This window comes from Alligator mississippiensis, chromosome 8 (assembly GCF_030867095.1).
Source record: "Alligator mississippiensis isolate rAllMis1 chromosome 8, rAllMis1, whole genome shotgun sequence".
NCBI lineage: Eukaryota > Metazoa > Chordata > Crocodylia > Alligatoridae > Alligator > Alligator mississippiensis.
In genome coordinates, this window is record NC_081831.1 from 79,714,759 (window position 1) to 79,728,123 (window position 13,365).

Consider the following 13,365-nt stretch of genomic DNA (forward strand, 5'->3'; position numbering starts at 1 on the left):
GCCATGGTGGACAAAAAGTTAAAATCAGGAGGTTGAGATGTGCTAGGAGAAAGATCTCTGCTATTAAGATGTAAAGGCGGCAGTTTTACAGCAAGGATTAAAATGAAGAAAGAAAAAAGACACCATGGGTCTAGACTTAGGATTCCCCACAACTCAAAAGCACAATAAATTCTCCTCTAGAAGTCTTTTCCCCTTCTGCTAAAGGAGCAAATAAAGTAAGCTATGAGATCAGGTTGGACACCTTGAGTTTTTGTCTCGTCTTCTATGAACCAAAACATCGCCTCCACTTACGGGACAGACTTTTAGCAAGTCTTTTGATTATTTCCAAATCACAGATGAGGTGCCTGTAGTTTAACTATAAGAACTAAAATACCATTTGTGTTTAGGAATCTTCATAGTGCTTGCCACGGGTAGTGTCAGATACTGATACTTCCTAGTTAGCTATCCATGTGAAAGACTAAATATATGACATGATGACAACCACTTCTTAAAACAGTACTCTGACTTATGGGGTGCTTGCAAATTTTTACCTAACAAAAACAGAGTATGAGTACTCTTAAGCGTATGGTAGAAATAATGCTTACAAGAGAGTGTTGTTTATGCTTTATTTTACCTTGCGTCTTGACTGCAACACTGCTCTTTAAAGGCCAGATGAATTAAAGAACATCATTTGGCATTGTGATTACATACATATTCAGACTTCTATTTTTTAAATTATCCATAGCAAGACACAAAAGCTTCTTCAAGACATATGTATGTACGTGTATGTGTATAAAAGTCCCACACACGTTTACATAGAACTACATGTATGCACAACTGCTACATACGTGCGAATGCATCATTTTTGGTACAGTATTGCCATATGCCCCAGAAGAAAAGCATGTTTTGGTACAATTATATAGGAATAGCGAGATGATGTTAACTATATGATAAAACACTGGAAGCCTCCACTTGCATTACACATGACCCCATGTGGCTACCTCCCAAATTTTAATCACAAGTTTCAGAATATCTAATGCTATTTTCTTAAAGCTCCTGCATCCATGATTATAAGACTCTTAGTGCCTTCCCTCCACCCGCACCCCTTTAAGAATCTTATGGTTGGGGAGGAAAATTCAACAGTATGAATTCTGAAAGGTTTGAACTCTAAAACAAATATAACCCTAGCTGTATCTTTAAAACCTCACAGTTAAAACCTCCGTTTTTTGCATACTTGGTTAGCAATATGTTGGAACCCAGTTGAAATGCTCCATACACATATTATTACACATACACACTCAGCATCTTATGCTTTTACCTGCCTTGAAATGGGAATACTAATTTTTAAGAAATAAATGAGACATTAGCTTCAATATCTCTCTTCCTTCAATCTGTGCCCTCCCCTGAACTATTACTTGTAATTCAGTTCCATAAGTCACAATAGATCTGTCTTACAAAGCAGTAATATAATTAGGAGCTTTTTGTAAGTAAATTTTCTCCTACCTGACCCAGTAAAACTAATCTACTTTTCACAAATCTCACTCTTCATCAAGGTAAAAGAAAAGCCAGCTTGACAAACTGACACAGTAGTAAGATACTGAAAAAAAAAGTTACTAAGAGACCACAGAAAATTTTACAGAAGTGATCAGGAAGAGGATGTGGAATATTTCTATTTTTTTAAATTACTCTGTCTGGATTTACGCTGACAAAAGACATTATCCATCAGAAAAGAAGAAAGTATACACACAGAAAAGGACTGTGGCTCCTGCATTCATTGTGTAGCATTTGTTAATCACAAGTCATTTTGGGGGAGAAAAAAATATTGCCTCTGATTTACATTATTCAGCCAAAACTGCTAAATGGCAGGGGCAACATGAACTTCTACAGTGTTGTCTCATCTCATTTTGGTCTGGAGAAATTATCTGGACTGATTCTAGGTAAGTTTCCCTTTCAGTCACGGGCACATGTTGGATCTAGGCAGTTACCACCAAGATCTGCATTTTTTAGGAATGAAATGGAAGATCAGCAACAGGTTAACAGTGAGATGGCAACAAGCTTTGGTCACTATGTGGAACTAAAAAGGCAGCCTCCAAAATCCATCGCTGATGCAGTTTTCCCAACAATTCCTGTGCTCAAACATTCACCTACCTAAGCATAAAATAACTAAACACAGCAGGAGTCTATTGAAAACATACTCCAATGAACTATTTTATTACAGAGGTGAAGCACATATGACCCTCTACCACATCTTCCGGACAGCATGAATCACCTGTTTCTATCTGTTATTCTGAGGCCTTTTTTACTCTGTGGCTCTTTGGTGCATTCTAGTTATTCAGAAGCAGAACAAGAGTCTACAGAGTTTAAGCAGCTGGAACAGAGGTTTTAGGAGAGGGGCTGGGCCTTACCGGAATCCAATTCTGTATACAGAGACTCTACAGAAATCCTAGCTCCTGAATTTACAAAGTTTTTATTCTTGGACATACATGCCTCAAAAATCCATCCAAATGAACTTTCAAGAGGCTCTTACAAGAAAACAAATCTGCATTCTACTAAATCATAAATTGATTACAGAATTTTTTCTCCTAGGCTTCTGACTGCAAAAAGCATCATTTCCCAGACTGTTTCCATGTAGTTGGACCAGCATCTAAAGGAGGTCTTCCATATTCCTCAAAGACTTACCACCTTTACATTTAACTGCATTATAGATGAACAGCTCTCATTAAGGCCAATTAATGCTGACCTTAATGGGATGTTACCAACATAGATCTGCCTGCTCAAGAAGCCACTTATTACCAGGGATCCTAGTTTTCTCTGATTTTAAAAAAACAAAACAAAAACAAAACTAATTTTCAGATTAAAAAAGTAACCCCAAATCCACATTTTTCCGTGAATAAAATGAAACAACTATATAGTTTCATTTTAAAATCAGAAAAAAAAAATGTGGATTTGGGGTTACTTTTTTTAGTCCAAAAATGGGGGACTTTTAAAATGCAAGAAAACCAGGATCCCTGCTTATTACACAGAATATACTGCTTATATTGCACTTCCCCCTAAACTACGTTCAGAACTGCAGTTAGTAGATTGTACTATCCCTAGCACAAGACCTCATCTAAAAACCGTAATTCTTACTCACAGAAGAGTCAATCTGGTTGTATCTTGCAATATCTTTATGAAGAGTCCTCAGTATGATCATAGCCACCATGCCAGATAAGAAGAGAACAATTACAAGGGAATTCATTATGCTGTAGATAAAGAAAAAAAAAGACAAAGTTTCAATCCACTTTTTTAGACTCCAGAACGGATACCACAAGTCACACAAAAATGCATATTTAAAGTCTGTGGCATAGACTTAGATACCAATTTCTTATGTAAGCCATCATCACATCTTTTAACTTTAATGTTTTCCTACACAAAAAACAAGCTATAATAAAAGTTATGAGTTGCTTAATGACTGCCTAGGAACACAGAGAATAGCATTTTATGAACTGCTGTTTACTGACAAGACAATTAAATACAATATCTCTTTGTTTTCAATCTATCAAGCACAACTAGTCGTGTGCTTTCTATTATGCTAGTTTTAGGAGTGTACTGTAAATGCTTCTAAAACCTACTGCTGGGGTAAGAAAAACTGAACGATTTAGAGGAAGGTCACAAGTTTGAGCAGAGGCTCTTTCCTATTAAATCAAATGGTACTGCTTGTAGCAAATGAATACTCACAGAAGTTTGGATCTTAGGTGCCCAACATACAACTGAGATGTACAAAACACTGATAAGCAGACAACCCTGCTCCATGCTAGTTCTAAGTTTTGAGGTGTCTTTCCTTTAACTAAGACTTCTAGTTTAGGATCAGACAGAAGACATTATAAAGTAGGGGCTAAGTAAAGGGGACAGATACTCAGTGCACCAGGAAAGGAAAGAGGTTCCAAGCGAAGACAGGCACCATATGTAGTGGGATACAGCATCCAAAGGGAGTGGCGAGGCAGGTGTAAAAAGTTTTTAGGAGATCAGACCCTCAAGTACTAACTACAAGACAAGAGAGATTCTGAAAATGGCCAGCAAGACTAATTTCTCATTATAAAAAGGTAGTCTACTAGGCTTTGTATAATTATGTAACAAATATTCAAAGAGCACGTGGAAATAATCTCCCTTCATATAAACAGAAAGACTCTCTTCTCCTAATGGTCAAAGAATGCTAGATTCAAATGGTGCATGAGATGCATCAAGCCAGCACAGTTCTAATAAAACAGCTCCAGTTACGTATTCAATATTTAAATTAGTTATGCTGCCCATTTTCAAAATTTCTGCATAGCAAAGCATTTTCTTCTTTACAGATTAGCGTACGATTTATACAGTAATCAATAACTCTGGGTATACTGTTTACTAAAAAACACAAACTGACGGACTGTCCATTGTGCATTTAATGGTAGCTTCTAATATTAAAGAAAAAGCAAATTCAGATATATAGATAAATACAGATATCTTATATTTGGCAGCAAGGGCAAGCCCGACAGTAATGGTAAGAAAAATGATGGGCAGTAACTTCTCAAAAGTTCTGTAGAGTAAAAAAGTAGAAATAAAAGCCTAGAAGTTGCTTTGCCTTTGGATACTAATGGCACATTCCTTTACTGAAATGCAATACTGCAGTTGGTCCCAAGAGACTGAAGACTGATAAAAGTTACTCCACATATGGAAACAAGAAGAGTTTGCTTGCCTGAAAACTAAGAGATTTCTTTTTACCACAGTAAAAGTTACACTTTCTGTGCTTTGCTACAAGATATTCATTTCACAAATTAAAAGTCTTACCTAAACCACTGAATGTTGGTATGTGGCATAGACTCCAAAATGTAGTCCCACCTGGAAGCCCACCTAATCTTATTCTTTTCCTATAAGCAAAGAAAAAATAAGTAAGCAAAACATGACTTTTAACGAGTAAAAGTTTTCACTGATGCCTCCTAAAGTTGGTGAGCTTGCACAACTATTTGGTTCAAATTTACCATTCACCCTTGTTGACTACAACCATGGTATCTTTTTCTTGTTCATAAATGATCATTTTCTAAGTCTACCAACGTGTCATCTTCTCTTCAATATGACCCATAGAGCACTTAAATTCTATAAGTACTGAAATCTTCATTCATCTCTCTATTTTGTTTGTTCCAAGTACTTTTGTGACCACAAAGTCCCATTTCTTCAGACCACAGCATGTTCACAAGGTGCATGCAGCAAGTTCACACCTTTCTGCATTTGCCAGGTACACAATTGTGACCACCAAATATAACTGCTGGCTCTCGAGGAATCTACGTTTAATTAAAAAAATTGTCATCTTGGCTTTAAAAACTTTCCAAGCTGCTGCGCTGCGTATCAGCAATTGGATCGTATCAACATGCTTAGCTTACTTTTAAATAGCAAGTGTCTTGGATGCAAAAGAAACTATTACTGGCATCAGTTAAGAAGTTTTAGCTGCAATATCCTTCTTTAGGCCTAAAAACAAATATTTTGCCGCATACCTGCCTCCTTTAAAAGTGTTTTGAGAACTGGTGATGTAAAGCAACATATTGAGAGCCATATATTATTCTATCCCAAATATAAGACTAAAAATAGAGTAGCAGTCAATTTTAAATATACATGGTATTTAAGATGTACACAGTGCCATCTGCTGGAAGTATCTGAATTGGCAATAATTATACTTTAGAAGCTCCTTGGTTGAAAGCAGTATAGATATTTCAAGTGTGTAACACATTTTATGAATTACTAAGTAAAGCTGACATTACAGTTACACGTTGCAATTTAATCGCAAAGATTTAAGCACCAGAGTTAACAGACAGGAGGCTCATTCATGGAGCAAGGCAAAGGGACGCAGGATGGCTCGAGGGAAAAGTAATAGGATCTAGAACCTTGCACCTTGAGGTCACCAGTTCAAATCAAATTCAATTTGGTAAAGAGTGAAAGCTATGACTATATGACGGCTGTCTGGCTGCCAACACAAAATAAGCTGGTGGTCTCCATCCAATCCCTAAAAGACCAGGGTCTTACATCACGAAAACAAATCAGAACCAACATGCTTTTAGGACAGGCTGGCTAGAACAGAGGCACCAAGGTCTGAAGCAACATATTAAAACTGAACTCTCCTCATTCCCCGAGAAAGTTGACTTTTCAAACTGGGACAAATGTACAGTTACAAAATAGGCTCGATTCGCTACTGCCTAACCAGTAATAAGCAAAAGACAAATCTCAGACAGTCTGAAAATCCACTGCCTAATGAAATTCAAGTGTGCACGGAAGTACATGAAATTATAATAAAGGCACTTTCAAAATAAACAGGATAGCAAACAAAACTAGAGAAGAACCAAAAAATAGGCTTGCTATAAACCAGCGTGAGAAAAAACTAGGTAGATCAATACAGGGTGCAACCTTTTTGGCAGGCATGCCACAATTAGCTCCACCCTCCCCTTATTTCCTCCCCCAGTGCTGCTCTGATCCCCTCCGCCTGCCCAATCTGCTGCTGTTCCCTGCTTCCTACCCTGTACCCCCTGCTCTAATTTCTACCTCCTGCCAATCAGGATGCCACGAAGCCTGTCCCATCCCTGACCTGCCAGGTGCCACAGAGGCTGGCCAGGGTACATGTGCCACAAGCTGGCCACCCCTGAGGTAGATTACAAAGCCCCACATGTCTCTAGGTAGGGTTATACATGTATTTCTTCCAATGAGGATCACTTGAACAGTGCAACTGAATACTGACTGTGGAAAGGAATCGTCTTTAAGAGACCTGCTGTGTGTTAATTCAGGTTCTATTCATTTTAATGCCAAATTTAAGCTTTATTTTTAAAAATGTTACCTTTATCCCTACAAGATCCTATCCTGTCCCTACTTCTCTAGGATTCTTGTTGAGAGAGAAGTTAGGCTGGAATGGACCTCCAGAAGGCATCTTGTCCAACCCCCTGCCTCAGACAGTATCATCCCTATCCAAAGCATCCTATACAAATCCACTGTCTAAGCTATTAGTAAAAAAGAGTAAAAAAATTCAGATTTGTTCTGTTGCAGCCAGAGGCACAGACTGACTCACAGAATATTCATGCATTACTAAAAATAAACCAATTGGACTTCCAATTTTAGGACTGTCGTCAAAGTCTTCTTACTTTTCATTAGAAATCTCTTTATCTGGAAGCTGCTTTTTAGAACAGAATTACACTACTCTCCTACTACATTCTGGGATTTGGTGCTGGACTTTAATACCTCTATAGCTACAAAATGTGTTGCTTTTAAAAGCTGTTCCTCAGAAAGCTTTTCACTACTGCAATATATTTTTGTGAACAGTAAACATTTATCTTAAGCAAACAAAACTGCTAGGAGGAGAGGGGGGGAAAAAAAACCACGCGCACAGCTCCAAAGACTTTTGTGTCCTGGTAATAAATTCTAGAGACTTACTTCAAATGTCACAGAATAAGTGTAGATCAGATCCAGCTTGCTGGTGAAATCTCTGGGGATCTCCATGGGAGGACCTTGACAATTTAAGTTGTCTTTATCTGTATGTTTGTAGCTAGCAGAACAAAAAGATTTTAAATAAGATTCATATCTGTTGGGTTGAGTAGAGATCTGCTTCACAATTAAAATATGGACTAATAAATAAAACACTCTTGCCAACTATTTTTTGTATCTTTTTGCAATAACTATTCAGATTTCTTTGAAACCACAACTTTCTACCAGCCACTCCCCTTTTTGTAGTCTGAGCTGACATGATTTGGATGTTTTTGAATCCACGGAAAAAGGGCACATATGGTAACACATTATTCACTTTTCTTGCAATAGCTCTTCAGGCAGAAGTGATGAGGAGATGAAGTTAAAACATGCCACAGAAGTGAAAAGTACTATGTGACTGTACAAACGGAATCAGATTTATCTGAACCAATACAATAATCACGGGCTTCTCGAAGGATGTCCTGGATTTGTTCAGGGCATCTCAGAGGCAGATATCTGCAAAGTTTATGATGTGTGTTACCAGAGAAGGCCATGCTGTGCACCGGAAATTGAACTGCAACTTCACGGAACATGGGTCCATCTATCCGAGCTACACGGGTCCTAAGCAACTTGCAAGGTATGTGGCTAAGAGTGGGTTTCTACATGCTGTAAGGTGGACTTCACAGTCCCTGAAGACAAAGACAATACAGAACTCAAAGACTGCATAAGAATGACTCCTCATCTCTCTGAACCTCTCAAGATAGCAAATGTACAGGATGTACAACGTTGCTAATTCCATCTCACAGAGCCTATGTTCACTACTGCATATTTACATGCCAACCAAGCTACAAAGTCTAGACTATTTCTAGACTTCTTTCATAAAAGCCTAGGAAAGTCCAGATATAAAACTGCACCAGGAGAACTCGGTTTAAGTGACCAAATCAGAACATAAGAACAGTAACGGTACAGGTGCAACCTAACTATGCCCCCTTGTGGTCTGTCCAGCAGTACAGTCAAGCTACTGCTTATATGTTATATGTTATTACTCAAATACTGTATACCTAATTCTGTTTCAGAATAACATACTACTCAAAATGGGAAATGACAGAATCTGCCCCAGGCTGTTTAACTAAATAAATTTGGAGAGGGAGGATAAACTTTTACTTAAGAAGGATATTACTATTTTACTAGATCAGTAAAATTAAAAATACAGGGCATTTATCCCCATGCTCCAGGAGGAAGGGGGAGGCCTTTAATTAGAGCAGCACTCTAATTAAAGCGCCCAGAGCGTCTTGTGTATCAGCGTCCCCGTGCTTAAAAATGGCGGTGGGGCACTTTAACTAAAATGAGCTTGTCCAATGAGCTTTAGTTAAAGCGCCACTGCCTCCATTTTTAAGCACGGGCATGCTGATACACAAGATGTTGGAGTGCGATAATTTACCACGCTCCATCAGACTTGATTAATCAAACCTGCTCCACTACATTGTAATTATGGCGACTCCAAGCAGCCTCGCTTCTTATGTATAGGTGCCCAGTGCTGAACATAGTTATAACCTTCCAGCAATGTTTATGAACTGTAGCTGAAAAAGTTTACGATCATGTAATCTAAGTGCACATTTAACACGCACATTTAGGTTGTACAAGCACAGAACTGCAACTGCTACTTACTGTTGGTTTTGGCACCCATCCACATAGACTAGTCCATAAACTAGAGTAACCATCATTTCAGTCTATTCCTGACCTTTGAAACTATGCAAGCTTCTACTGTTGCAAGTACAATCAACGTGTAAAGTGAACAAAAAACCCTGCTCACTTTTCTCCACAGAAAACAAGTTTAGCCTCCTTAGGTATTTTGCTGCTTTGTAGATGAGTATGACTTTTTTTTCCAACTCTATACAATAGCTGTGCAAGGATAGAAAAGTCCTACTCTCCAAATTATAGCACCCAAAACACTTAAAAACAAGGATTTTAAATGCTATAAGGATGAGGGCTTACAGGATAAGAAATTAATTTGGTAACAAGAAACCAGAAACGTTTTTTTCTCCACATGGCCATCCATCATCTTGACAGATGAAAGAAGATGCAGTCAGTCAATCAATCAATGGTGCTGGACAGTGGTGTGGGAGAAGAGCCTGATGCGCCAAATAATGTATTTTGCCTCCCTCCACCCCACTTTGATATCCGAAAAGTGAAAATATGGATATTTAGTCCTAATGCAGCAGCAGCCCCTACCCAGTAAATAAGTTTTACTCCAGTATAGTTATATAAGAACATATTGATGTATTACAAGAGTTTTAATGCTTAAGTGAGCACAGCTAGCTCTTCAAAAAGGACAAAACTGGGTTCCCACCAAGATGAATCTGTGATTTTGCTAGCTATATATTAAAAAGTGGCAATTACCTTTTTGGTTCCAGTTTTGCCATCACCAGCCTTGCTCCAGGCCAGCTTTCATCTTTCCCGCTATGGTACATGATGGTAATGTCAACATGGTTAAAGAGGTAAAAAGTGCTCTTCTTGTTAAACTCAGCCTGAAAAACATTAAATGTTTGAAAACCTTTCCAACAGAAGATGATGCACAATACTGAACGATTAATATCAAAATAGAAGACAAGGCAAAGTGACAGAGGAATCATTTATGCATAACTAAAAGCATCAGCTGCGTAACAAACCATAAAAGCAGAGTAAATAAAAAGAGCAAAGGATAATCTTTGCATCTCAAAATTAGATTTGAAAGAGCTTAAAATTAGCCTTACAAAGATATTGTGCTAAAGATGCCAGTCCAGATGCAGAATGTGTATGGAACCCACAAAAATGAGACACAATGTTCCCCCCTTTGGTAGCTAAACCAAATACATTCAGAGATGCGTCTGCTACTGCCTCTAAACAAAGCTGCTGCCCCAGGTGGCCTGGGTTAAACCCACACTAAAAACTGGCAGCAATGATGGAAGTAGCAGTGCAGATGTGACCAGAAAATTCTGTAGCCAGAGTTAATCGCACCTTTGCTACCAGTGGCTGCTTTTCTTAACAACCCCCCAAAAAGGAAGCAATAAGGTTGAATTACAACTATTTAGTTCACTAGTGAGGACAAGGCCTGTTGTTATTAAAAAGGTATTTGAATTTCTCCCCCTCCCCCAGTCACTCCAAATTTGTTTGCTTATAACTTGTCCCAAAGTCTTTGCATCACCCACCATTGAGGTTAATAACTCAGTGCTTTCAGAAAATAATTCTAACTCACCCAACCTCTTCCCCTATTAGTTAAATTATCCTGAACAACAAGACTTGCATTCCAAAGCACTGTTTGATTATTCACGTAGGAAGAAAAGTCTTGCTTGGCATACTTTTCTGCATGATGTTTCTGTCCCTGACCCCAAAACTTTCAGATAAACTTTCTCCCACAATACTCTCAGAAGTAATATTAAAGAGTTCTGGCAAGGTTCTTTGGGTAGATGTGTGTCTTTTATTAGAGCAACTGAGTAGTTGGAAAAAAAGTTTTTTTGCAAGCTGTCCAGTGCAATCACCCTTCTTCGGGCACAGGGAGTCTCTGCTGTTCTCAGACTCCAAGAAATTAAAGAAGTTAAAAGGTTGACAGCATGTCAGTGAGAAGGTAAGTAGGTGGAAATTAGGGAAACAAAAAGGTAGAGCAGGGAAGGGAGGGGGGGGACCCAAAGGTAAGTAAGGGAGACTTTACAGCAGTGCCTCTTTTCTACTTTGAAAATCTAGTCTGTGAAAAAGTAAATAGTCAGAAATTAGGAAGACAAAAAGGTAGAAAAGGAGGGGAGGAGGAGGGGAAAGAGAAAAATGTAAGAGATCAGGTCTGGTAGGTACCTGGTGAATCAGATATTTTGTAAGTTCCCTTTGAGGATTAGAACTGAGAGCTCGGAGAGGGAGTGAATTCAAGACCTGCCAACACAACTACACCACTCCCACAATAACTATACCCCACAACAAAACCATCACCGATCCTGGATCTTATACCTACACCTCTAGAAATGTAATACATCTCATCCAGTGCACTGAATGCCCCAATGGAAAATATGTAGGAGAAACCAAACAACAACTGCACACCAGAATGAACGCACACCGAAAATCCATCAAAGACAAGAACACCCAATTACCTGTGGATGCACACTTCTCAAAGGACAATCAATGCCTCTCTGAGCTCTCAGTTCTAGTCCTCAAAGGGAACTTACAAAACACCTTTCGTAGATGAGTCTACGAACTTCACTTCATAAATCTACTGGATACAAAAAAAATCATGCACCCAGTATAGACATTGGATTTATGACACATTACAACCTGCCTGACATCTGATTCACCAAGTACCTGCCAGACCTGATCTCTTATACTTTTCTTCCCCCATCCCTTCTCTTCCCCTCCTTTTCTGCCCTTTGTCTTCCTAATTTCCAGCTATTTATTTTTTTCACAGACAGATCTCTTCTCTATATCTACGATCTACTCCTGTAGAGAGTCTCCCTTACTTACCTTTGGCTTTCCCTGCCCCACCCCCTTTCCCTGCTCTACCTTTTGTTTTCCTAATTTCCACCTATTTACATGCTCACTGACATGCTGTCATCCTTTTAGCTTCTTTCATTCCTTCCAGTCTCAGAACAGCAGACTCTGTATGCCTGAAGAAGGATGACTGCACCCAAAAGAAAACAACCCTCTCTCCCCAACTACTCAGTTGGTCTAATAAAAGATATCACCATCTACCCAAAGAACCCTGGCTTGCCCATGTCCTTAGACCGACACAGTTACAGTCAAAAACCCAGTTAAGAAGTTCTGACGCTGGGGGACAGAAGGGGGGGGGGGGAGGGGGGGGGGAGAAAAAAAACAAAAAAATCAACCATCTAAGAGCTAGTGCATCTAGTTTCTTCCTCCCAACTGTGACTAGAACCATAGTATTAATGACAATGCTAATTTCTGGCATTTTGCTACAATGCTCCAGAATCCATGGTTGTAGTGACCGTTTTGTTCTCTGTCAGACTTTGAGCAGTGTAAGGAAATTAGGAGGACACTAAAACCAAAAAACATCACAATTACTGTATAGCCCTGCATTCATAGCAGGTCTTGGTATGTTATGCTGCTATTATTATTATTATTTATTATTATTATGAGTGCTAACTCTTCAGAATTTAGGCAAGATGGAATACGTATTTTGATTGTGCCCTCAGAAAATCCTGACACTCCCTAAAACATGCATGTCAACCTTACGTTCACAAGGCCTGCGAGATGGTCTTCTGTGCCCAGATGCTAGTTTCCTTCCTGACACCATGCCATATCAATGGATTAATTTATCTGTAGCCTAGTAATTTGTCCAAATACTTTATTTATGGTGCAATACAGCTAGCATACATGCTGGAACGCACTTTAGAAACAGGTTTGGATTTTGCTGAGAACAACATGCAGTTCAGTGTTACTTGGGTATCAAAACCAAAGAAACTTTTTTGTGGTAAATAACATGCTGGCCAGTTGCTGGTAAAAATCCATTGCTGTATACAATTATTTTCTTGTGGCTATGTGATAATACTTCCCAAAAATATTAGTGCATCATTCATTGTGCCACCAAATTCCACTCCCTTCAGCTTCCTGCTAATAGAATTATTTTCTTTGTCAAAGCTGTTTGGCATTCAGAATGAACCTGGTGTTTTAAGTTCTAATTTCCCCAAATGCTACGCTTTCTGCAGCTGACGCTTCAATATCCATTCCTGGGTATTCACTGAAAGGTTTATTTCCTAACAAACGCACCACAGGTTATGTGCAGATAGAGCATTATTAAGGTAACGGGGCTTTACATGGGGGTAGGTATTTACCTGCATGAGATTCACTGCAGACTACGCCTTCACCATTTCTTTAGCAAGGGGGCAGGGAAGAATATGGCATTAACCTATGTGAAGCGTGGAGTTTTACTCTTGTACATCTTTAACTGCCCAACCC

At 38.9% G+C, this 13,365-nt stretch overlaps 1 protein-coding gene across 1 annotated transcript in view; it reads right to left on the reverse strand.

The window, feature by feature from the left end:
- The window catches only part of LOC132243214 (transmembrane 9 superfamily member 2-like), a 39,195-nt gene that overhangs the window by 21,921 nt on the left and 3,909 nt on the right, over positions 1 to 13,365 (reverse strand). Inside the window, exons 6-9 of the mRNA XM_019492768.2 lie at positions 9,832 to 9,959; positions 7,402 to 7,513; positions 4,783 to 4,862; positions 3,113 to 3,221 (exon numbers count right to left, since the gene is read on the reverse strand). Of these exons, the coding sequence (XP_019348313.2) occupies positions 3,113 to 3,221; positions 4,783 to 4,862; positions 7,402 to 7,513; positions 9,832 to 9,959 (429 nt within the window). The remainder of the gene's footprint in view (positions 1 to 3,112; positions 3,222 to 4,782; positions 4,863 to 7,401; positions 7,514 to 9,831; positions 9,960 to 13,365) is intronic.